At 36.2% G+C, this 23,044-nt stretch overlaps 1 protein-coding gene and 1 non-coding gene across 2 annotated transcripts in view; one reads left to right on the top strand and one right to left on the bottom strand.

The window, feature by feature from the left end:
- Window positions 1-23,044, top strand: part of Vbp1 (VHL binding protein 1) — a 34,836-nt gene that overhangs the window by 6,600 nt on the left and 5,192 nt on the right. The window contains exons 3-4 of the mRNA XM_026415055.2: window positions 10,414-10,480; window positions 12,239-12,337. Coding sequence (XP_026270840.1) covers window positions 10,414-10,480; window positions 12,239-12,337 — 166 coding nt within the window. The remainder of the gene's footprint in view (window positions 1-10,413; window positions 10,481-12,238; window positions 12,338-23,044) is intronic.
- LOC113201383 (U6 spliceosomal RNA) lies at window positions 22,886-22,987 on the bottom strand. The gene has a single exon (XR_003303156.1). It is a non-coding gene; the product is annotated as a U6 spliceosomal RNA (small nuclear RNA).

Raw genomic sequence — 23,044 nt, forward strand, 5'->3', positions numbered from 1 at the left:
GCTGAGAATCTAGCCCAGTGCCTCATGCATGTTAGGCGAGCACTCTACCACTGAGCCACAAGCTCAGCCCATGACTTGAACTTTTAAAACATCGAGATATACTTTATATATAATGAAATGTCTTGTCAAGTGTTCAGTTTGATAAATTTTGACAAATATATCCGATTCTGCCCAGAATTGATTCTTGTCCAGATCAATATCTTTCATTACCCCAGGAAGTTCCCTCTAAACCCTTTCCATTTATTCCCTCCCCAGCAACCTTTTGTTATCTGTTTGAACTTCATATGAGTAGAAGCATATAGTTTTGTGTCAACCTTCTTACACTTAGTGTAATGCTTTAAAGAGTCATTCATGCTATTGTGTGTATCAGTAAATTAGTTCCTTTTTGGTGCTGAATTCCATTCCATTGTGTATAGGTATACTATGACTTTAGTATATTTTTATCTATTTTAATATTGATGGATATTTCGGTTATTTTCCTTTTTGGCTTTAAGTGTTTATGTGGACATATATTTTCATTTCTCCTGGGTAAATACTAGGGGTACAGTTGCTGAAGTTTAGGTTCAATTTTATGAGAAACTGCCAAAACTCAATGTATAAGAATTCTAGTTGTTCCACATCCTTACAAACATTTAGTATTGCCAGTCTAAAGATAATTTCCAAAACCATGGAATGAATATTAAAGATCTTATTCCAAAGAATCTAAGATTATAACAACATCTTAGATGTATAGTTCATTCTTCTAATTTTGCTAATGAGATGAAAGACCTACAGACCCACTTTCCCAATAACACATAATTAATAGGTGTAGTCAAAGAAATCCTTACTCTCAACTCTTATTTCTCCATATCCTTTTATATAGCTCATAAAGTCAATTCCTTGTAATAAATATTTGTGGATATTTGCTATGTTTATGTCCCAGAATGCTTCTGTCAGTTAAATACTTAGGAAATTCTAACCATGTGGTAGATAACAATTTTGGGTGAAGTAAAGTCCGATACCAACTTTTAACATGGATACATCTTGTGGGGATTGATGAATTCTTAAATTTAAAGTACATAACGTAGAACACTAGAGATGCTTTGGTACAATACAGTGAATTGCATTGGGGAAGGAAGAGAGCAAGGAGTTTCAGGGGAAGTTCCAAGAGGACTAGATTGCTATAGAATTTCAAAGGTTGGTTATGAGTTTAAAGACAGACTAGAGCAAGAAAGAAGAGTAGTTTGGGCATAAGCAACACAATTTTGTTTTTATTTTTATTTTTTTGTTATTATTATTATTGTTATTTTGTACCAGGGATTAAGCCCAGGGGTGCTTAACCGTTGAGCCATATCCCCAGCCCTTTTTAAAAAAAATATTTATTTTTTAGTTGTAGATGGACACAATACCTTTATTTTATTTTATTTTATTTTTTTTATGTGGTGCTGAGGATCAAACCCAGGGCCTTAAACATGCTATGTGAGTGTTCTACCACTGAGCCACAACCCCAACCCTAACCCTCCCCAGCCTTTTTTTTTTTTTTAAAGAGAGAGAGATACAGAGAGAGAAAGAATTTTTAATACTTGTTTTTTAGTTTTCAGTGGACACAACATCTTTATATTTTTTAATGTGGTGCTGAGGATCGAACCCAGCGCCCCATGCATGCCAGTCGAGCGCGCTACTGCTTGAGCTACATCCCCAGCCCTCCCCAGCCTTTTTTAATATTTTATTTAGAGACAGGGTTTTGCTCAGTTCCTCAGAGACTATCTAAATAGTTGCTGAAGCTGGCTTTGAATTCGCGGTCCTCCTGCCTCAGCTTCTTGAGTTGCTGGAATTAAACTTTCTCATTTGATAATTGGAGAAATTTGAATATGGGGTGGGTATTACATGAGATGAAAAATCATAGAAATGGAAAGATGAAAAATGTTAACAAAATCCAGAGTAGGAAATACTAAGAATAGTATGCTCTCATATTGGCAAAAGTATAATTAATAGAAATACATATAATGATCTTCATTAAAGATGTATTATCAGGGATAATCTCTGGATGGTAAGAATGTGGTGTTTTTCTTATTTTTATTCTTTAATTTTTCAACATGTACATGTACAGCTTTTTGTGATAATAAAATGAAGCCATTGGATTAGGGATCACCAATAGGGAGTTTAGATAGGAAAATGTGCCTTGAGGCCTAGCCATCTGAGATGGGGGCATGGGGAAGATTGGATGGAATAGGTTTGTTGGGGAGCTCTGAAGTTCAGAGATTCTTTTGGACATCCAAGTGGAAATGTTAAATAGACAATTAAATATATGAGTCTTTTTTCTTTAAGTTGTTGACAGAGCTTTATTTTATTTATTTGTTTAGAGAGAGAAATTTTTTTAATATTTATTTTTTAGTTTTTGGTGGACACAACATCTTTTTCTTTTCTTTTTTTTCTTTTATGTGGTGCTGAGGATCAAACCCAGCGCCCCGTGCATGCCAGGCGAGTGTGCTACCGCTTGAGCTACATCCCCAGCCCTATTTTATTTATTTTTATGCGGTGCTGAGAATCGAACCCAGTACCTCACACATGCCAGGCAAGTGGGCTTCCACTGAGCCCCAGCCCCCGCCCCAGCTCCAAATATGAGTCTTAATCCCTTAGAAATTTTCTTTTATATTTTGTGTGTGGGAGGATTCCAATTTATTTTTATTTTATATTTTTGTGTGTTTCTGGGGATTGAACCCCAGGGCCTTGTGCATGCGAAGCAAGCACTCTACCAACTGAGCTACATCCCCAGCCCTGAATTTTTTTTTTTGTAAGTAAATATATTATGGCTTACTATTGGCTTAGTATCACTTAATGTTAATATAGTCTGGTTTAACAATCTTTTTTCTTAATGCTTTTTGGTTTTCATATCTTGTTTAGGAATTGTTTGCTTATCCCATTCATAAAGATAACTTACTGTATTTTCTTCAAAAAGCTTTGTTATGTATTTTACATGGAGATGCTATAATCCATGGGTTATTAAACATGGGTCGCTAAATTTCAAAGCGATTTTCAAATTTCAAATGTGATTTTCAAGACCGTTTCTTTGTCTCATGTTTACTATAAAATGGTGCATCTATAGTTTGAAATATATATTTAAATGTTTCTTTGTCACTAGGAGATAGAAATAGTAAATTGTTGGAATATAGACTATCTTTTCTTTGATGTGACTTTAATTAGGAGTTTTAGAATCTTCAGACTTCAAATATAGAGACCCCACCCTGTGATTTCTCTCATTCTTTCCTGATGGTCTTATTCTACTATTGAATCAGTAGCTGCTCCAAAATTGTTACATGGTAAACCAAAATTGGATTTTTTTAAAAGCAATTTTACAATCTAGAAAGTACGAGAGGATTTTCAACTAAATAAATTGTCATTTACATACTCCTGTCAGTAAACAAACAAACAAATAAAATAAATAAAAATAGGTGGATTGTCTTGATCACATTCAGACTTGATTTTTGGTTTTTTTTGAACAGTACCTCTTCTTAGGTTTGTGTATTCTTTTGTGAAGAGGCAGAGATATCCTTTGTCTTCCATTTATGATGCTTAATGCCTAGGCCCATTAATTTTGAATTGCAAAATGATGATGTTCTACTGTTTCTTTTTCATTTATTAGTAAGCTGGCATATTTATTTTCTTATTTTTTTTTTAGTTGTAGACGGACACAATATCTTTATTTTTATTTATTTACTTTTATGTGGTGCTGTGGATTGAACCCAGGGCCTCCCATATGTGAGGCGAGCATTTCCTCCACTGAGCTACAACCCCAGCTCTAAGCTGGCATATTTCTATAAAAATAAATGCCTCCCCGCATGTACTATTTGGCAAAACTGTCTGCACAAAATCAGTTCATTTCTCAAAGTTTCTTTCTTAGCAAGAGTTAGCCCCATACTTCCTATCACCTCAGTAAGTCTCTGCTGTCTTCCAAAAGAGGATTTGTATATTTTCTCTGGCTATTGGGAGTGGATAGAAGTGGGAATGCTGGTTTGCTGCCAGCTGTTCATCTTACACCAAACACTTTGTGTCTCTTTTTGTATTTTTTACTCTATTAGATACATGGCATTTGAGGAGTATTAGGTCTTCTTGGTTTTAATCCTATATATAATAATGCTTAATAGTGTCAAGAGTCTGATTTTTTTTGTTCACTGTTGGTGTGTCTTTTTCTAATTTCTTTCAACCTATTTATTGTATCTAAATGTATTCTTTTTTTAATATTTATTTTTTAGTTTTAGTTAGACACAATAATTTTATTTATCTATTTTTATGTGGTGCTGAGTATTGAACCTAGGGCCTCGCACATGCTAGGCGAGCACACTACCACTGAGCCACAACTCCAGCTCCTCTAAACATATTCTTGTAAACAACATATGGTGGTTGTTTTTAATGCTAGCCTTTTTAGATAATTTGTCTTTTGGTTACTTTAAAAATCAACTATTCTTTTGTTATTTCAGTATAGTTTGCCTTTTTGTGGATATTTTCTTAAACTAGTTGACATATGTTAGTTTCCTGTAATTATGGATGCCTGTCTACTTTGCCTTTATACATGGAAGTTTTTGCTTTTGTCAGGAGCTATGAGTTGATACCAGTTTCAGACCACTTGAATCTAGTTCCAGGTTCTTAAATTTCATCTGTGAACTGGGCTCAGGTTTGCAGTTGGAATGTGCACCTGTTCTCATTGACACTACTACCTTCGCTCAACTCAGAGTCTTTTCTGGTTATTTCCCTTTTTATTTTTTCTGGAATTTATCTCACCCCCGTGATATCAGCTGCATAGAAGTTCTGTTTTTGTGCATGATCTATATGGAGTTTGAATGCTAAACCTTTTCTTTATATTTGTTATAAATCTTTTCTTGCAGTCTGTAATTTAATTTACCTTCAAGCTGTTTAAAGTTTTTAATATTTCATAATTCTCTATGTATAATCTCCTGTTTTCATTGACTATTCTTCAAACTTTTTTATACCTTCATTTTATTTATTTATTTTTATGTGGTGCTGAGGATTGAATGTCTCACGTGCTAGGCAAGCGCACTGCCGCTGAGCCACAACCCCAGCCCCAAACTTTTTTTTAAAAATATTTTTAGTTGTCAGTGGACCTTTATTTTTTTATATATGGTAATGGAAATTGAACCCAGTTCCTCACACATGCTAGGCAAACCCTCTACCACTGATTCACAATCCCAGCCCCCAAACTTTTTTTTTTTAAACAGTAATAGGGATCAAGCTCAAGGTTGCTCTACCATGAAGCTATATCACTAGCTCTTTTTAGTTTTTTATTTTGAGGTAAGGTCTGCCTGTGTTGTTAAGGTTGGCCTCAGACTTGTGATCCTCCTGCCCCAACCTCCTCAGTCACTGGGTTCATAGATATAAGCCACAATGCTTAGCTTTTTTCCCTCTAATTTGATTTTGTCTTTTTAACTAATAGTTGACATTATTTATAGAGTACAGTGTGATATTTCAATATATGTATATAATGTGTAATGATCAAATCAATGTAATTAGCATTTGCATCTCCTTATCATGTCTTTATTTGGAGCTTAAAGCTCCTCTCTTCTGGTTTTTTGTAAAATATAAAATAAATTGTTTTAAACTATAGTCACTCTACTGTGATATAAACCACTAGAATTTATTCCTCCTGTGTAACTGTATTTTGATGCCCTTTATCTATCCTCCCTCTATTTCCCTTCCTCACTTGTAGTAATCACTATTTTGTTCTTTTCTTCTTTGTGATCAATTTTTTTTAGATTCCCCAAATGTTAGACAACATGTGATATTTGTCTTTCTTTTTTTAATATTTATTTTTTAGTTGTAGTTGGACTCTATACCTTTATTTTATTTATTTTTATGTGGCGCTGAGGATTGAACCCAGGGCCTCGCATGTGCCAGGCGAGAGCTCTGCAACTGAGCCACAACCCTAGCTCAATATTTGTCTTTCTATGTGTGGCTTATTTCACTTAGTATAATGTCTTCCAAGTCCATCAAATTGGCAGAGGTAAAAAGATTTCATTCTTTTTTCATGGCAAAATAATATTCCAATGTCATACCACATTTTCTCTACCCTTTCACCTGTTGGTTGATTTCATATCTTGGCTATTGTTAACAGTCCTGCAATAAATATGGGCATGCATCATTTCCTTTGGCTATATACCCAGAATTAATTTAGGTATGAAAATCTCCTTTTTGATATGTGAATCTGAGGCCTTTAATCAATCTTTAATCTTGGAGATTTTGTGGTTATCATCTTTCTTCTCTGTAAATTTTTTCCTTTCTCTGGGGTATCTTGTTTATGGATGTTGAACACTTGTAATTCTGCCATCCATTTCTCTTTATTATTTCTTTTCTTTCTTTTTTTTTTTTTTTTTACTGTCTTTGTCATTTGTTTTTTGGCAACTAGATGGATATCCATGTGTTCTTTTTTTGATACTGGCAGTTGAACCCAGGGGCACTTATCACTGGGCTACATCCCTAGCCCTTTTTTAAAAAATTTGAGACAGTCTCACTAAGTTGCTGAGGCTGGCCCCAGTCTTGTGATCCTCTTGCCTCAGCCTCCCAAGTCACTGAGATGACCAGCCTATGCCATTGCACCTGACTTTGTTTTCTTTATTTCATCTCTTATGTTTTTGTACCTTGTATTTTTTTTATTGTTATTGTTGTTACCAGGAATTTAGCCCCTGAGCCACATTCCCAGCCTTTTTTTTTTTGTACTTTTATTTAGACACAGGGTTTCACTAAGTTGCTTAGGGCCTCACTAAGTTGCTATGGCTGGTTTTGAACTTGAGATCCTCCTGCCTCAGCCTCCCGAGCTGCTGGGATTACAGGCATATGCCACCGTACCCAGCTGTAACTTGTAGTTTTGGATCGTTCTTAACAACTATTTGCTCCTTCTTTTTTTTTTTTTTTTTAATATTTATTTATTTTTAGTTCTCGGCGGACACAACATCTTTGTTTGTTTGTGGTGCTGAGGATCGAACCCGGGCCGCACGCATGCCAGGCGAGCGCGCTACCGCTTGAGCCACATCCCCAGCCCCAAATTTGCTCCTTCTTTGTATTGACCAATATCCTTTCTTTTCTCTTTAAGATGTTTTTAAATACTTACTGTATGTTTCTTTGAGTATTTGTTTGTTTAATGTGATAGATTGTTGAGTTTGTTGTCTTTATATTATTGTAGTGGAGTTTATCACACTTTCATTTGTCTTCTGTCAGCTCATATTCTTTCAGGGATATCACCTGCTTTTGCCATTATGTGGAGGGTAGGAATAATTTAAGTTCCTCTTGGTGGTAGATAGGAGTGGAAGAATGCTGCTGGTGTTATAGTCTAGGATATAGCCACCAGACAAATACTCCCTCTCCCCAATCAGGTAATACTGCTTCTGAGGCATTCTTTCTGTTCCCAGGCCCTTGGCTTTCTTTCTTTTTTAAATTTTTAAAAATTTGTTTTAATTAATTATACATGACAGTAGAATGCATTTATGCATTTTGATATATCATACATAGATAGGATATAATTTCTCATTTTTCTGAGTGTACATGTTGTAGAATCATATTCATGCAGTCACATATATACATACAGTAATAATGTCTGTTTCATTCTACTATCTTTCCTATCGTCACATCCCCTCCCTACCCCTCCCTTCCCATCACTTCCCTCTACCTAATCTAAGGTAACACTATTCTTCCCTAGTGCCCTCCACCTTATTGTGAATTAGTATCCGCATACTAGAGAAAGCATTTGGCCTTTGGTTTTATGGGGTTGGCTTATTTTGCTTAGCATGATATTCTCTCACTTCAACCATTTACTGGAAAATGCCATAATTTTACTCTTCTTTAAAGCTGAGTAATATTTCATTGAGTATATATACCATATTTTCTTTTTTTTTTTTTTCAATATTTATTTCTGGGGCTGAGGATGTGGCTCAAGCGGTAGCGCGCTCACCTGGCATGCGTGCGGCCCGGGTTCGATCCTCAGCACCACATACCAACAAAGATGTTGTGTCCGCCGAAAATTAATAAATAAATAAATTAAAAAAATATATATTTATTTCTTAGTTCTCGGCGGACACAACATCTTTGTTGGTATGTGGTGCTGGGGATCGAACCCGGGCCGCACGCATGCCAGGCAAGCGCGCTACCGCCTGAGCCACATTCCCAGCCCCCCATATTTTCTTTATTCATTAAAATCAACACCCATAATTCAGATGTATTCTTAGACATCAGAGATGAATACACTGAAAGAGCAATTAGGAAAACTACTCCATTCATGTTAAGCCTCCAAAAATTAGGAAAACTACTCCATTCATGATAAGCCTCCAAAAAAATACCTGGGAATCAATCTAACAAAAGAGGTAAAAGACCTCTACAATGAAAACTACCGAACAATAAAGAAAGAAATTGATGAAAACCTCAGAAGATGGAAAGATCCACCTTGCTTCTTGATAGGCAGAATTAATATTGTCAAAATGGCCATACTACCAAAAGCAGTGTACAGATTTAATGCAATTCCTATTAAAATCCCAATGACATTGTTCATAGAAATAGAAAAAGCAATCATGAAACTAATTTGGAAAAATAAAAGACCCAGAATAGCTAAAGCAATTCCAAGCAGGAAGAGTGAAGCAGGTGGCATCACTATACCAGACCTTAAACTATACTACAGAGCTATAGTAACAAAAACAGCATGGTATTGGCACCAAAATCGACTTGTAGACCAATGGTACAGAATAGAGGACACAGAGACAAACCCACATAAATACACTTATCTCATACTAGACAAGGGCACCAAAAACATGCACTGGAGAAAAGATAGCCTCTTCAATAAATGGTGCTGGGGAAACTGGAAATCCATATGTAGCAAAATGAAATCAAACCTCTATCTCTCACCCTGCACAAAAAAATCAACTCAAAGTGGATCAAAGACTTAGTCACTAGAACAGAGACCCTGAGCCGAATAGAAGGAAAAATAGGCCTTGGCTTTCTTTACTGTCATTATCCCAGGGAAAAGGAGTGGGGGAAAACAGATCTGTTGGGGGCTAGTACTTGTTACTTTCAGCTTCATTGCTTGGCCCTCTTCCTGCCTCTGGCCAATTTTTGTCCTTTTTCTACCCTGTATCAGTGATGGGATAGATTCAGAAGGCATTCCTGTGATTTGATACTTTTTTTTTTTTTTTAACAATGTGACAAGTGTACACACTAAGAAGATGCCACTATGATTTGCCTGGCATTTAGCTGACTCTGATGTGCTTGTAATGAATATGCTTGCCAGAAGCAGCTGCATGCAGCACTGGGTGGAGAGTTGGTGGTTTCAAATTTGGTGTATAATGTATTCGAATGTGTTTTTTTTTTTTTGGTACTGGGGATTGAACCCAGGAATACTTAGCCACTGAGCCACATCCTCATTCCTATTTTGCATTTTATTTAGATACAGGGTTTCACTGAGTTGCTTAGCACCTAGATTTTGTTGAGGCTGGCTTTGCACTTGTGATCCTCCTGCCTCAGCCTCCTGAGCTGCTGGAATTACAGGGGTGTACCACCATGCTCGCCTGAATGTATGTTATTTTTTAAAATATTTTTATTAGTTGAATTTTTTATTTATTTGTATGTGGTGCTGAGAATCGAACCCAGTATGTCACACATGCTGGGCAAGCACTCTACTACTGAGCCACAACCCCAGCCCCTGTTATTTTTAAGATTACCTTTAAAATTAATCTATTTAAAATACAAATCTAATCAAATGGAGAATCTCTGAATCACCTCTGTGGAATATGGTCTGCTTCTAGAAATGTTTATTAACAGTGGGAATTTTGATGTATAGAACAGGGCTTTGTTCAAAACATGCATTCTATATATCTTTGTTATTATATCTTAAATATTTTATTAAATGTTTATGCCTTTAATATTTTAAAAATGTTTTATTAAATGCATTTTATTTTTTGAAGTATTTTATTAAATATTTTATTTTTATAAACATTTGTATCTTTCTTTAAAGGTTGATGGACTTTTATTCATTTATTTATATGTGGTGCTGAGAATGATCCCAGTACCTCACACATGCCAGGCGAGCACTCTATCACTGAGCCACAACCCCAGCCCCAACATTTGTATCTTAAGTACTTTGTGTTACACCTAAAATTTCCTAAGTATTTTAAAAAATTAAATTTATGAAATAAGATTAGTATATATTAAATATTTTATATTTATAATTAGTCTTCAAGAATATATCAGTAGGGGCTGGGGCTAGTTGGTAGAGTGCTTACCTTGCATTCACAAGGCCCTAGGTTCAATCCCCAGCACTACAAAAAAAAAAAAAAAAAAAAAAAAAGAACATATTAATAGACAAGGTAAAGTTAGTAAGACCATATCTTGGTGTTTATTTTTACTTGTGAAATAGTATATTAACCTTTTTCTTGTTCATAGGCTAAAAGGTCAGATTCCTGAAATTAAGCAGACTCTGGAAATTCTAAAATACATGCAGAAGAAAAAAGTAAGTGCATTTTTCTTTAAAATACAAGTAAACCAGGATATATTAGCAGAGTTTCATCTTCCTTGATTCTTTGGTATTTGATCTGTGCTGTAGGATCCATTCTTCCTTCTTGAGCATATACACTAATGTACCAGAATTTTGTGTAAAAATTGTGGCTTTCTGACTTTTCCTTAAAAGGCTAGCACTTGGATTACTTTATTTATATGTAGTGTTTACAAAATTTAAATATAATCAGAAATTGTTTTAAGTTATTTTGAGGTGGTAATATCACAGTTTTCTTTTTTGGGGGGTGAGGTGGGTAAAAGGGATTGAACTCAGGGGCACTTGGCCACTGAGCCATATGTATTTTATTTAGAGACAGGGTCTCACTGAGTCACTTAGCTCCTTGCTTTTGCTGGGCTGGCTTTGAACTCACGATCCTCCTATCCTCCTGCCTCAGTTTCCTGAGCATCTGGAATTGTAGGCATGTACCACCACACATGGCCAGTTTTTTTTTTTTTTTTCATAGTGATGGTTGTCCTCCCTAAGAATAAGGAGTAAGCCCAAGATTTATAGAGCTTGAAAAAATCTTAAAGAGATTACCATTTTCAGGTTCTTATTTCACAGTTTAGGAAATAACTACTTAGAGGTTAGTTACGCTTAGTTGGTTTCACATAGCTACTTAGTACTGGAAGAAGTAATTTTGAGTCTTCCAGGTCTCAATTCAGTATTCATTAAATAAAATCAGGCTGTAAAGATTAAATTTTTAAAAAAATATTCATTTTTTAGGGCTGGGGATGTGGCTCAAGCGGTAGTGCGCTTGCCAGGCATGCGTGCAGCCCGGGTTCGATCCTCAGCACCACATACAAACAGGGATGTTGTGTCCACCGAAAACTAAAAAATAAATATTAAAAAATTCTCTCTCTCTCTTTAAAAAATATTCATTTTTTAGCTTTAGGTGGACATAATATCTTTATTTTATTTTTATGTGGTACTAAGGATCGAACCCAGTGCCTCACACATGCCAGGCGAGTGTGCTACTACTTGAGCCATATCCCCAGCCCCAAGATTAAATTTTACAAGAATATTGTTTTAAACAGATTGTGTACACATGTGATTTATTATCTGAAGAATAACTAGATTTCTAGTAGATTATTATATGTGGTGAATTTTTGAGAGACTTCAGAACCTGAATTGGGCATGAAGCACTGATGAAGTAAAAATAACAGCTAATTCTTCTATAATATTGATATAATTCATCTATGCCAGGCACTGTTCTGTGTGTAAGCATTAGGGAAGTCAGTGCTTACCTTTGCCTTTGCCCTGGTACTGGGAATTAAACTCAGGAGCATTCTACCTCTGAGTTATATCCACAGCTCATTTTATTTTTTATTCTGAGATGGAGTCTCACTAAGTTGCCCACATTAGCCTGGAACTTGGAATTCTATTGCCTTAGCACCCCTCAAGTCACTGGGATTATAGGTGTATGCCACTATACTGGCTGTGCGAGGATGGTTATTTTTTAATTTTATAGGTGAGGAACATGAGGCATGGAAAGATTAAGTGAGATGCCAAAATTTACACAGCTGGTAAGTAGCTGAACCAGAGTCCATGCCCAGCCATCTGGCAGTAGTGTTCATTTCTTTTACCTTTACCTTTACATTTAGTTCACATGATGGTATTGTTTTAAATGTCTTAGGTCCAGCTATGGAATTTCTTCTTTATAACTTTGATATCAAACTGGTTTGTTTTTGGCACTGTCATTTTTTTTTTTTAAAGGAGTCAACCAGTTCACTAGAGACCAGATTCTTATTGGCAGATAACCTGTACTGCAAAGCTTCGGTTCCTCCTACTGATAAAGTTTGTCTGTGGTTGGGGGTAAGTAAATGCTGTAGCTACAGCTGACGTATTTGTAAACCAGTGTGTTTTGCATAGCAAAACAGTATTGCTTGAGATGTGTAAAAGTGTTCATCCCTCATTGTGGAAGGAAGGAAGGGATAAACATTTTTTGTAAGGGAGATATAATTCAATCTGTAATAACTTATTCCTTATAAGGTTACATTCACAGGTACCAGGGCTTAGGATTTCAGTGTATGTTTGGGGTCAACTCATAATTACATTTTAATTCACCCTCAGTTCTGTACTTGCCTTCCTAATTTTTTTCTAGCACAGTGGACAGAGTGATCCATTAAAATCTGTCAAGTGATTCCATATTCTGTCCAAAAATTTCCAGTGGTTTCTCATCTCATTCTGAGGAAAAGCCCAAGTTCTTTGAATGGCTTACAAATGCCTCCACAGTTTGGTACTCCTTGATACTTCTCTTGCATAATACCTTACTTCCTTGGTTGGCTACACTTAGACTTCTTGCTTGACAATGCCTGGAATGGCCCTGCCTCAAAGATTTTATTCTGGCTCTTTCCTCTACTCAAGTTGCTAGATTTAAACATGTCAGATTATGTTACTAGGACTTTAGTAGTTTCCCCTGTCATAAGCTAGTCCCACTTCCTCTCTGGCACTACTTGACTTTTCACTTAGCATTATATACCTTTTCTTTTGAGTAGTATTAGAATTTGCTGCTTGGTTTTGTTGGCTTCTTGTTATTGTGTGGCAGGGCTATGGCATAATAATAATATTAGGTTGTTTTTATGTTTGTTTTAGAGGGAACAGTGCTATATAAAAAAGTGCACATATAAAATATTTATTTTTTGTATACGCTTTAATTTTTTTTCTGGGAATTTAACCAAGGGCCTCACTCATGCTAGGCAAGTGCTCTACCACTCAGCCACATCGCTAGCCTTGTATGCCACTTTGAGATGGAATTGTTGGGTCTAACAATAAATGTGTGTGTGTATACACACACATGCACACACAACACAAAACATTTAATATTTTGAAAGATACTGCTGCATTGCTCTCAACAGACTGTACCAATTTACATTTTTCTCCCACAGTGTATAAAGTATCCTTTTATTGAAAACATTTAGATTTTTGTTAATTTTATACATGGAAATGCTATCAAAATTTTTTGTTTGACAAAATGATCATTTGCATTTCTCTTCAATTTTGCCTGCCTGATTATGTCCTTGCTATATTTTTCTGTTATAGTCTTTGTTTGCTTGTTAATAGATATTTAGATCTTTATATATTATGTATTTGGGATACAGTCTTCTTTTATATAATGCAGATATTTTATGAGGTGTTGCTTGTCTTTTGTTTATGGTACTTCTTATAGAGAACTTTTATTTTTTTAAAAAAGATATGTTATTAGTTGTTGATGGACCTTTATTTATTTTTATGTGGTGCTGAGGATCGAACCCAGTGCCTCACACATGCTAGGCAAGCATTCTACCACTGAGCCACAACCCCAGCCCTTGAGAACTTTCATTTTTAATGTAATAAAGTTCATTAAGCATTTATGATTTTATTTATGTTAACTGTACTCCTTTCGCTGAGCTCATAAATATATAAATAGGTTTCTGATATTTTTTGCTCAAATATTCATTTGTTGGGGATCATGTGAAAAGGCAAGCTACTCAGTAGAATAAGGGGTATATAAAATAGTTTTTTCTGAGAAGAGAATACCCAGTGGCCAGTAGCCACATGAAAATTGTTTAGCTTCATTAGCAAACAGGGAGATGCAAATTAAAAGCACTGTGCATTTGCACTTTGCACTTACCAGAATGGCAGGGCAAAACAGACTAAACATCACTAATTCCCAAATCTGAAATCCTGAATGCTCCAGTGTCTAAAATTTTCTCTTTTGTCATCTCCTGTCTATATGTCAGAAGTTCAGATATACCTGGATGGATCCTCTGGTTAGGTTCTCACAAGGCCAGCATTAAAGTACCAGGAAGGATGTACTCCTTATTAGAAGCTTGGGGGTGAATCCACTTCAGTATCATTCATATTGTTGTCAGATTGTAGTTCTGTGTGGTTGTAGGTCTGAGATCCCTGTTTTCTTGGATCCCTGGCATCTAGAGGCCACCTACATTCCTTGGCTCTTAGACCTTTTCTGTCTTTAAAGAAGCAGTGAATATCGTCTTAAACTTCAAATCTTTCCAGCTTTTCCTTCTGCCACTAGAGAAAGTTCTCTGATCTGAAGAGCTCATGCAATTACATTAGACATATTCAGGTAATACCCATTCATTAGCATTAACAGACAAATGATATACCTCATCAGACTCAAATGTTCCAGGGATTAGGCTAGGGCAATGTGGGTTTAGGGAGTCCTAATTCTGTATACTGCAGAAATCAGTCATGAAAGAACACATACTATTTGATTCCATTTGTGTAAAGTTCAAACATAGGCCAAATTACACTGTTAGAAGCCAGAAAAATGGTTCCCTTTGGGATTAAGATGTTGGTGATTTACTGGAAGGATCCATGAGGAGCCTTCTGGAATGCTGATGAACATGTCTTCATTGATCTAGATGCTGGTCCCATGGGTGTTATGAGTTTGTGAAGATGCATAAAGTTGTATATTTATGATGTGCAAACTTTTCTATATGTATATATGTTTACATATAGACAAAATAAGAAAACTGCACGAAACAAATTACAAGTTAATTTGTTACCAGTCAGGGTTCCACTAGAGAAACAGAACCAGTAGGATATAAACTTGTGTACTAACATACAAGTTGGTGTGTGTATTTGTGTGTAATAACTCATGAATTCATAGTGTTCTTTCCAGTTCAAATTCAGGGCAACAGAGGTTTTTTTTTTTTTTTTAGTATTTATTTTTTAGCTTTAGGTGGACACAATATCTTTATTTTATTTTTCTGTGGTGCTGAGGATCGAACCCAATGCCTCACGCATGCCAGGCAAGCGCGCTACAACGTGAGCCATATCCCCAGCCCCGGCAACAGAGTTTTTACTCAACTTGTTCCTCTGTTTCTTCTGTATTCTATATTGAGAGTATCTGGTTCTCAAAATACCAGGGGTGATAGAATTACACTATGTAATATGTTTTATCCCTTATTCATTTGTTTTATCCCTTATCATACAAAAAATGTTCTTAGAATAACATGACCAAATGCTGTTACAGTGATGTTTTTCATGTATTCTTTCTGTCCTTTCCCATTCTTTACAGGGATGTGCTCATATTATCCATAATGGTGCCCAAAGCCATTATGTACTCTGCTTGCTCTCTCTTGCTTACTTGTGCCCTTCATTTACCCTTGTTCTCTCTGAAAATATGTATAGAATACATATCACTATCATCATACTGATATTCCCCTAGTTATTTTGGTCGTCTGATACTCATTCTCTAGTACATTCCTTCAGATTTTGGGACACAATATTCCTTGAGTTCTCAAATGTTACTAACAATTATTCTGTAGCCTTTGTACTTAAAAATCACTCTTGCTGAATATAAAACCCTCAGGTCACATTTTATATCCTTGAACACTGTATATTTTGCTCCATTTTTTTTTTTTGTCATAACGTGTTTCTCAAAAAGTTTTGATGGCAAACCAATTTTCTCCCCTTAATAAATGACTTATTTTTTGTCTGGGTATCAAAAAGACTTCTGGGTCAATTTGCCCAGGTATATGGTGTGCCCCTTCATTGTGTGTGTGTGTGTGTGTGTGTGTGTGTGTGTGTGTGTGTGTATGCGCACGCATGTGTACACAAGTGTGCATGTGCATGCAGGCATGTGCCTGTGTTTGTGTGATATTTTAAGAACATTTTGTTGAAATAAACTGTTCAGAATTTTTGTTTTTAGTGCCATCTTTGGTTTTCTTTGGGGATTCCTATTATGTTTATGTAATTTCCTCATATTCTGTGAATCTTAAGGTATTATATATTATAAATATTTGCATCTGTCTGTCTTTCTTCTAGTTTAGTCATCTTTTCTGAAGTAAATGTTTTTTTTTTAATATTTATTTTTAGTTTTAGGTGGACACAATATCTTTATTTAATTTTTACATGGTGCTGAGAATTGAACCCAGTGCCTCACGCATGCCAGGTGAGCGCATTACCACTTGAGTCACATCCCTAGCCCAAGTAAATGTTTTTTTAATTTCTGATTCTTTCCTGAGTTCTGTCACCTTATCTGAATTTTCTAATTCTGGTTTTATGTTTGTCCTTTCATATCTTGTATTTATTTTCTTAATGTTATTTTTTGGTATACCTTATAGTTTTCACTTATTTTGTTGGCATGTCTTTCTGTTTTGCTTACATTGTAAAGATGTTATTCTGTTGCTTATTCTCTTTCTTTTTAGAACTTTGCATTTGATTTGACTTAGTTCATTTCTATGGACAGTTTTTAGAATGGAGAAATAATTCTAGAGTTCCCTTTTGTTTTTTATGTAAAGTGGTAAAAATAAACAGTTGCTGAGACCCTTGACTTGAAGATACAGGGCTGTTTTTTCCTCCCTGTTCTGCAGATTGAACCCAGGGATGCTTCACTGAGCTACAGCCCAGCCCCTTTTTTTTTTTTTTTTTTTTGAGACAGGGTCTCACTAAGGTCCCCAAGCTGGCCTCAAAATTCGGATCCTCCTGCCTCAGCCTTCTGAGTAGCTGGGATTACAGGAGTGTGCCATCATGCCTGGCTGCTTTGTTATTTCTTATTAAGGTTATTCCCAGATGTTTTAGTAATTTTTGTAGCTAGAATGAGTTCAATCTTTTTTTTTTTTTTTTCCTCACTGTGAGGCCCTGTGTGTAAGGAAGTGTGTAAGGCTAGGTGTACCTAGAATACCCCTATACCAATCTGCTCTGAGAGCATGCAAGCCGCTTTTAGTCTTTTTCAAATTAATTGTTGGGGCTGGGGATGTGGATCAAGCAGTAGTGCGCTCGCCTGGCGTGTGTGCGGCCCGGGTTCGATCCTCAGCACCACATACAAAGATGTTGTGTCCGCCGAAAACTAAAAAATAAATATTAAAAAATAAATAAATAATTGCATAAAAATTGATTGTTATTTTAATTATATATATTTATAGAGTACTATGTGATAATTTAATATGTATTCATAATATGTGTATTGATCAAATCATAGTTGTTGAGAGCCACAGCCAAAGGGGCCCCAGAAAACTTCCAGCTGCCAGCAAACTCCCAGCTGCCGGCTGATGATTGGCTCACAGTGGCCCCAGCAACATCTAGCTGATTGGCTCCTCTGTGGTGATGTTCATTGGGCTGTTTCCCTGCCCTTCAGACTGCCAGCTGATGATTGGCTCACAGCGGCCCCAGCAACATCTAGCTGATTGGCTCCTCTGCGGTGATATTCATTGGGCTGTTTCCCTGCCCTTCAGACTACGTAACTGCTCATTGGGGGACTTCTTTGGCTCCGCCCACGCGACCCAGCCAATCGGCCTCAAGAGCAGGAGGATTGTGGGAGGTGGTGTGGTTTGTGGGGGGAGAGGCTTGTGGAAGCCGGTGGTGGCAGTTGGGCTCTGAGGGTTTTCCTGAGGAGCTGTTTTGTTTGGCGTTTGTAGTTTTAAAAATAAAGTTTGTTTCTTTTGATAAGTGGCTCCTGAATAATGCCGCAGTCTGACTGCGGCACATAGTAATTAATGTTTTCATCTCCTTATTGTTATTTTGTACCTTTTTTTCTGTGAGATTTATTATATTTTTATTTTTTGTCTGTTTTTTGTTATTTGTTTTTGGATCTTTAGACCTCCTCTCTCATACTTTTTCATAAAATATGTAACAGTTTATTGTAATCTATAGTCCCCCTACTGTGCTTTAGAACACTAGAACTTTTTTTGCTACCCACGATCCAACTTCTCCTGACCCCTGCTTCCCAACCTTTAGTAAGCACTATTCTACATTCAGATCTACTTTTAAATCATTTATATATGAGACACAACATGTAGTATTGTCTTTCTGTGTTTGACTTAAAACTGCTGTCCTCCAGTTAGCTTACTGATCTTCCGCACTGCCGCCTCTTTGTTATTTTGGAGTTTTCATGTCTGCTTGATGCCGCATTGCTTTCCTCTTCTTACTCCTGTACAAATGTTTCTACCATGCAGGTCTTATAACCAACAGTGGGCTGTCCTCCTGTGCTCATAGTGTAGAGATATGTAGTCAGTTTTTTTGTTGACGTTGTTTAGCTTTCTAGGTTTGCTGTCCTAGTTTTTCTTTTTAACAGTTTTAAGATGTCATTCACATACCATAAAATTCACTATTTTACAGTGTATAGCTCAGTGATTTTTAGTATATTCACAGAGTTCTGTAACCATCACTTCTCTCTAGGTCTAGAACATTTTATTCACCCCCCTCCCCCAAATACTCCATACCTATTAGCATTCACTCCTCATTCTGTCTTCTCTCAGCCTCTTGTAACCACTAATTTACTTTGTTTCTATGGATTTACCTATGCTGGACATTTCACATGAATGGAATTATACAATATATGGTCTTTTGTGGTCTTTCACTGAGCATCATATTTTTAAGGTTTATCAATGTAGAGACGTGTCAGAGCTTCTTCTTTTATTGCCAAAGTATTCCTTTGTATATATAGACATTGTATTGATTCATTATCAGCTGATAGCTATTAGGTTTGTTTCTATCTTTTTTGGCTATTGTGAATAATTTTTCTGTGAAAGTTTGTGTATAAGTTTTTGTACAGACATATGTTTTCAGTTATCTTGGGTATATATTTGTCCTGATTGTTAATGTTAGTTTTTGTGGAGTTTTTAAAGTAACAGTAGATTCAACAATTGCCACTGCTGCCACCATCTTCTCCCTGGCTTTGCTTGGTTTTATTTTAATTTAGAGCCCTAATTAATCTGGAAACTATTTTAATAAACACTGTGAAGGAGGAGTGTTAACTTTGATATCTATTCTCTCAAGTGGATAGCTACTAGTCCCAGCACCATTTGTTGAATTGTCCCTTCTCTCTCTACAGATTGAGTTTTCCTATCTGCCTGAGTTCTCTTCTGTTCCTTTGTTCTGTTTGTCTATTCCTAATCAATATCACAATGACCAAAGGAGCTACTTTTGCAAAAGGATAAGAGGGTTTTCCAGGTAATGTAATAGTAAGTTCAGAGGCCCTCAAAGCAGGACCTGCCTTGAAGGGACAGACAGAAGGAAGGCCAGGTTTGTTTGACTTTGGTACTGCAATGGAGGGTGAGAGTGCTAGATGGTGGGGCAAAAGCAAGTGATATTAGCTGAAGGGTTTCATGTTAAATGTAATAGGAAGCTATTGAAAGATTTTAGGCTATTGAAAAATTTTAGACCAAAGTGGCAGGAGCTGATTTTTTTTTTAATTTTTTTTTTTTTTTTTTTTTAGTTTTCGGTGGACAAAACATCTTTGTTTGTATGTGGTGCTGAGGATCAAACCTGGGCCGCACGCATGCCAGGCGAGCGCGCTACCACTTGAGCCACATCCCCAGCCCTGGCAGGAGCTGATTTTTAAAATCACTTTCTTTTGGTACTAGGGATTGAACCCTAGAGGTGCTTTACCACAGAGCTACATCTTTAGCCCTTTTTATTTATTTTTTTTTAATTTTGAGATAAGTTTGGCCTCAAACTTGTCATCCTCCTGACTTAGGCTCCTGAGTCAATGGGATTACAGGCCTGTGCCACTGTGCCTGGCTCTATTTTTTTTTTTTTTTTTGGTACTGGGGATTGAACCCAGGGGCACTTGACCACTGAGCCACATCCCCAGCCCTATTTTGTATTTTATTTAGAGACAGGGTCTCACTGAATTGCTTAGTGCCTAACTTTTGCTGAGGCTGACTTTGAACCGCAATACTCCTGTCTCAGCCTCCCAAGCTGCTGGGATTATAGGCATGCACCACCACTCCTGCCTCCATTCATTTTTTTGAAAAACTTTTTATTCTAATTTGTTATATATACTTTCACTTTTGAAATGGTTGTATAATAGTTGTATAATGATATAATAATTGTGGGTAGATAAACTGTTTTTTCAAATTAGCTTTTTCTTTTTGGAGACAGAAATTTGTCAGATATTTGGTTTTGGTACAACTTTTAGACTGTTAATACATTTACATGTCCTTAAAAAAGATACAGAAAGACTGTCTGCTATAACTGAATACCACAAACTAGGTAAATTATAAAGAATAGGGGTATATTTGGCTCATGGATCTTGAATCTGCAAAGTACAGGAACATGACATTGGCATCTGGCGAGAACTATATGCTGCATCATAACATGGTGGAGGACATCACATAATGAGACAAAACAAGTGTGCTAGCTTGGGTTTCTCTGCCTCTACTTCCAAAGCCATTCATACCATCATTGGGGCCCCCATTTTCAGGACCTCATCTAAAATGAATTATGTCCCCCCAGAGGTCCCACTCTAATTACCATTAACACATGAATTTGGGGATTAAGTTTCCAACACATGAATTTTGAGAGACATAAATTATAACTCTAGCAAGGGCATACCTATCCTCACTAGCCTAGTAACCTCCTCTTAAGCAATCAACAATTCATTTCTTGGTATCCATCTGGAGATATATATATATATAATATATATATATATATATCTTCCTCCTTTTATACACAAATGGTGACCTGTGAATGTGCCCTCCACTGAACTACACTCCCTGATTTTTTATTTCTTTACTGTGAACTCTGTTCATGTCCTTTGCCTAGCTTTCTGTTGGACTATGGGCTACTTGGTCTTTTGCTTAAAGATTTATATATGTTAGGGGAAATTAGTTACAAACATTTTTCCTGTTCATTGTTTCTCTTTTGACTTTGCTTATGGTTCCCAGGTTTTGTGTTCTAGAAAAACTATCTTCTTTCCAGTGTTACAAAATATTTAGACATAGTACTTTGATGATGTTATTATTTCCATGTAAGTATTTGATCCATATAATTCATCCTCTATGATGTGGGCCCCAGCTATAATTCTTATTAGAGAACTCCCTGTTTTCCCAGTCTTATTTATAAAATCATCTTGCCCCTGTGTGCTGATGGAATGTAGACTAAAGGAAAAAGAGGATGTATAGGATGACCCCTATGGATTGAACCAATGGGTGGATAGCTGTGTAGTTTACTGACTTGGGAAGAATGGGGGAGGAGCCAAGTTTATGGGGTAAGTTGGAGTTGTGTTTGGGGCATGTCATTCCTGAGATGTCTGTCAAGTGAGAAGCTGGGAAGGCTATATTTTAGAGAATCAGCTAAGGAGAAATACTTATCATAGAGTACATGCTGAATGAATGATGAATTTTTTTTTAATGAATGAAATCTCTTTAAGTGTCTTCTACTTTTCACTTGTACAAGAGCATGAAGAGAGAGCCTGCAGAATGGGAGAAGGTCTTTGCCAGATACTCTTCCAGTGCGATTAATAACTAGAATGATAATAAAGAACTAAAAAAAAACCACCAAAAAAACCCTAATAACCCACTCAATAAATGGGCAAATGACCTAAATAGAAAGTTCTCAAAAGCAGAAATACAATTGGCCAACAGATATATGGAAAAATGTTCAATATTCTTAGCAATCATGGAAATGAAAATCAAAACTACACTGAGATTTCATCCTACCCCAGTTAGAATGTCAGTCATCAAGAATACAAGTAACCATTGCTGGTGAGGATATGGGGGAAAAGACATACTCATTCATTATTGGGGAGACTTCAAATTATTGTAGCTGCTTTGGAAAATAGTACAGAAATTCTTCAAAAGACTAAGAATAGATCCACCATATTATCTAGCTGTCTTACTCCTTGGTATTTATGCAAAAGAACTAAAGCCAGCATACTATTCTCATAGTCACATTGATATTTGTAGCAGCACACAATTCACAATAACTGAATTGTGGAACCAGACTAGGTACCCATCAACAGATGAATGGATAAAGAAATCGTGGTGTATATACACACAATGAAGTTTTACTCAGCCATAAAGAAGAACGAGATGATGTTATTTGCTAGCAAATGAGTGGAACTGGAAAACATCCTGCTAAGTGAAATAAGCCAGACTCAGAAAGTCAAGGGTTGAGTGTTTTTCTCATATGCAGAAGCTAGAGAGAAAAAAGTAATAAAAAAAGGGATCTTAGGCAAATGGAAAGGAGATCAGTAGAGAAGAAGCAGGGAACCAAGGGGGAGTGAGGAGGGGTGGAAAAGGGGAAGAACTGGGGAATTAAGTTCACCAAATTATGCTACGTGCATGCATGAATATATCACGGTGTATTCCAGTCATGTAACTATAATGTACCAATTGGAAAAATAAATAAATGAAGGGAGACCAATAATGTAGAGAAAGGAGATCAGGGACAGAAAAGAGGGAAAGAGGAAATACTGGGGATCAAAATGGAGCAAACTGTTATGATATATTCATGAATATGTCAAAATGAACACCACAATTATGGATAATTACAATGAAGTAATAAATATAGAAATTCCATAGTGTCAACAATTTCTGGAAAATAAATCATAAGAAACAATAGTAATTGACCCTCAATTAAATTGGGAGCTTGGGAGCCTGCAATTGGAAAGACATCTTTTTCTCTATTTTTTATATGGACTGCTTCACAAATTTGCTTGTCATCCTTCTACAGTGGCCATGCTAATCTCTGTATCATTTCAATTTTAGTATGTGTTGCTGAAGTGAGTACTGGAAAGACATTTTTTTTTTTTTTTTTTTTTTTTTTTTTTGTGGTGCTGGGGATTAA

This window comes from Urocitellus parryii, chromosome X (genome assembly GCF_045843805.1).
Source record: "Urocitellus parryii isolate mUroPar1 chromosome X, mUroPar1.hap1, whole genome shotgun sequence".
NCBI classification, from domain to species: domain Eukaryota; kingdom Metazoa; phylum Chordata; class Mammalia; order Rodentia; family Sciuridae; genus Urocitellus; species Urocitellus parryii.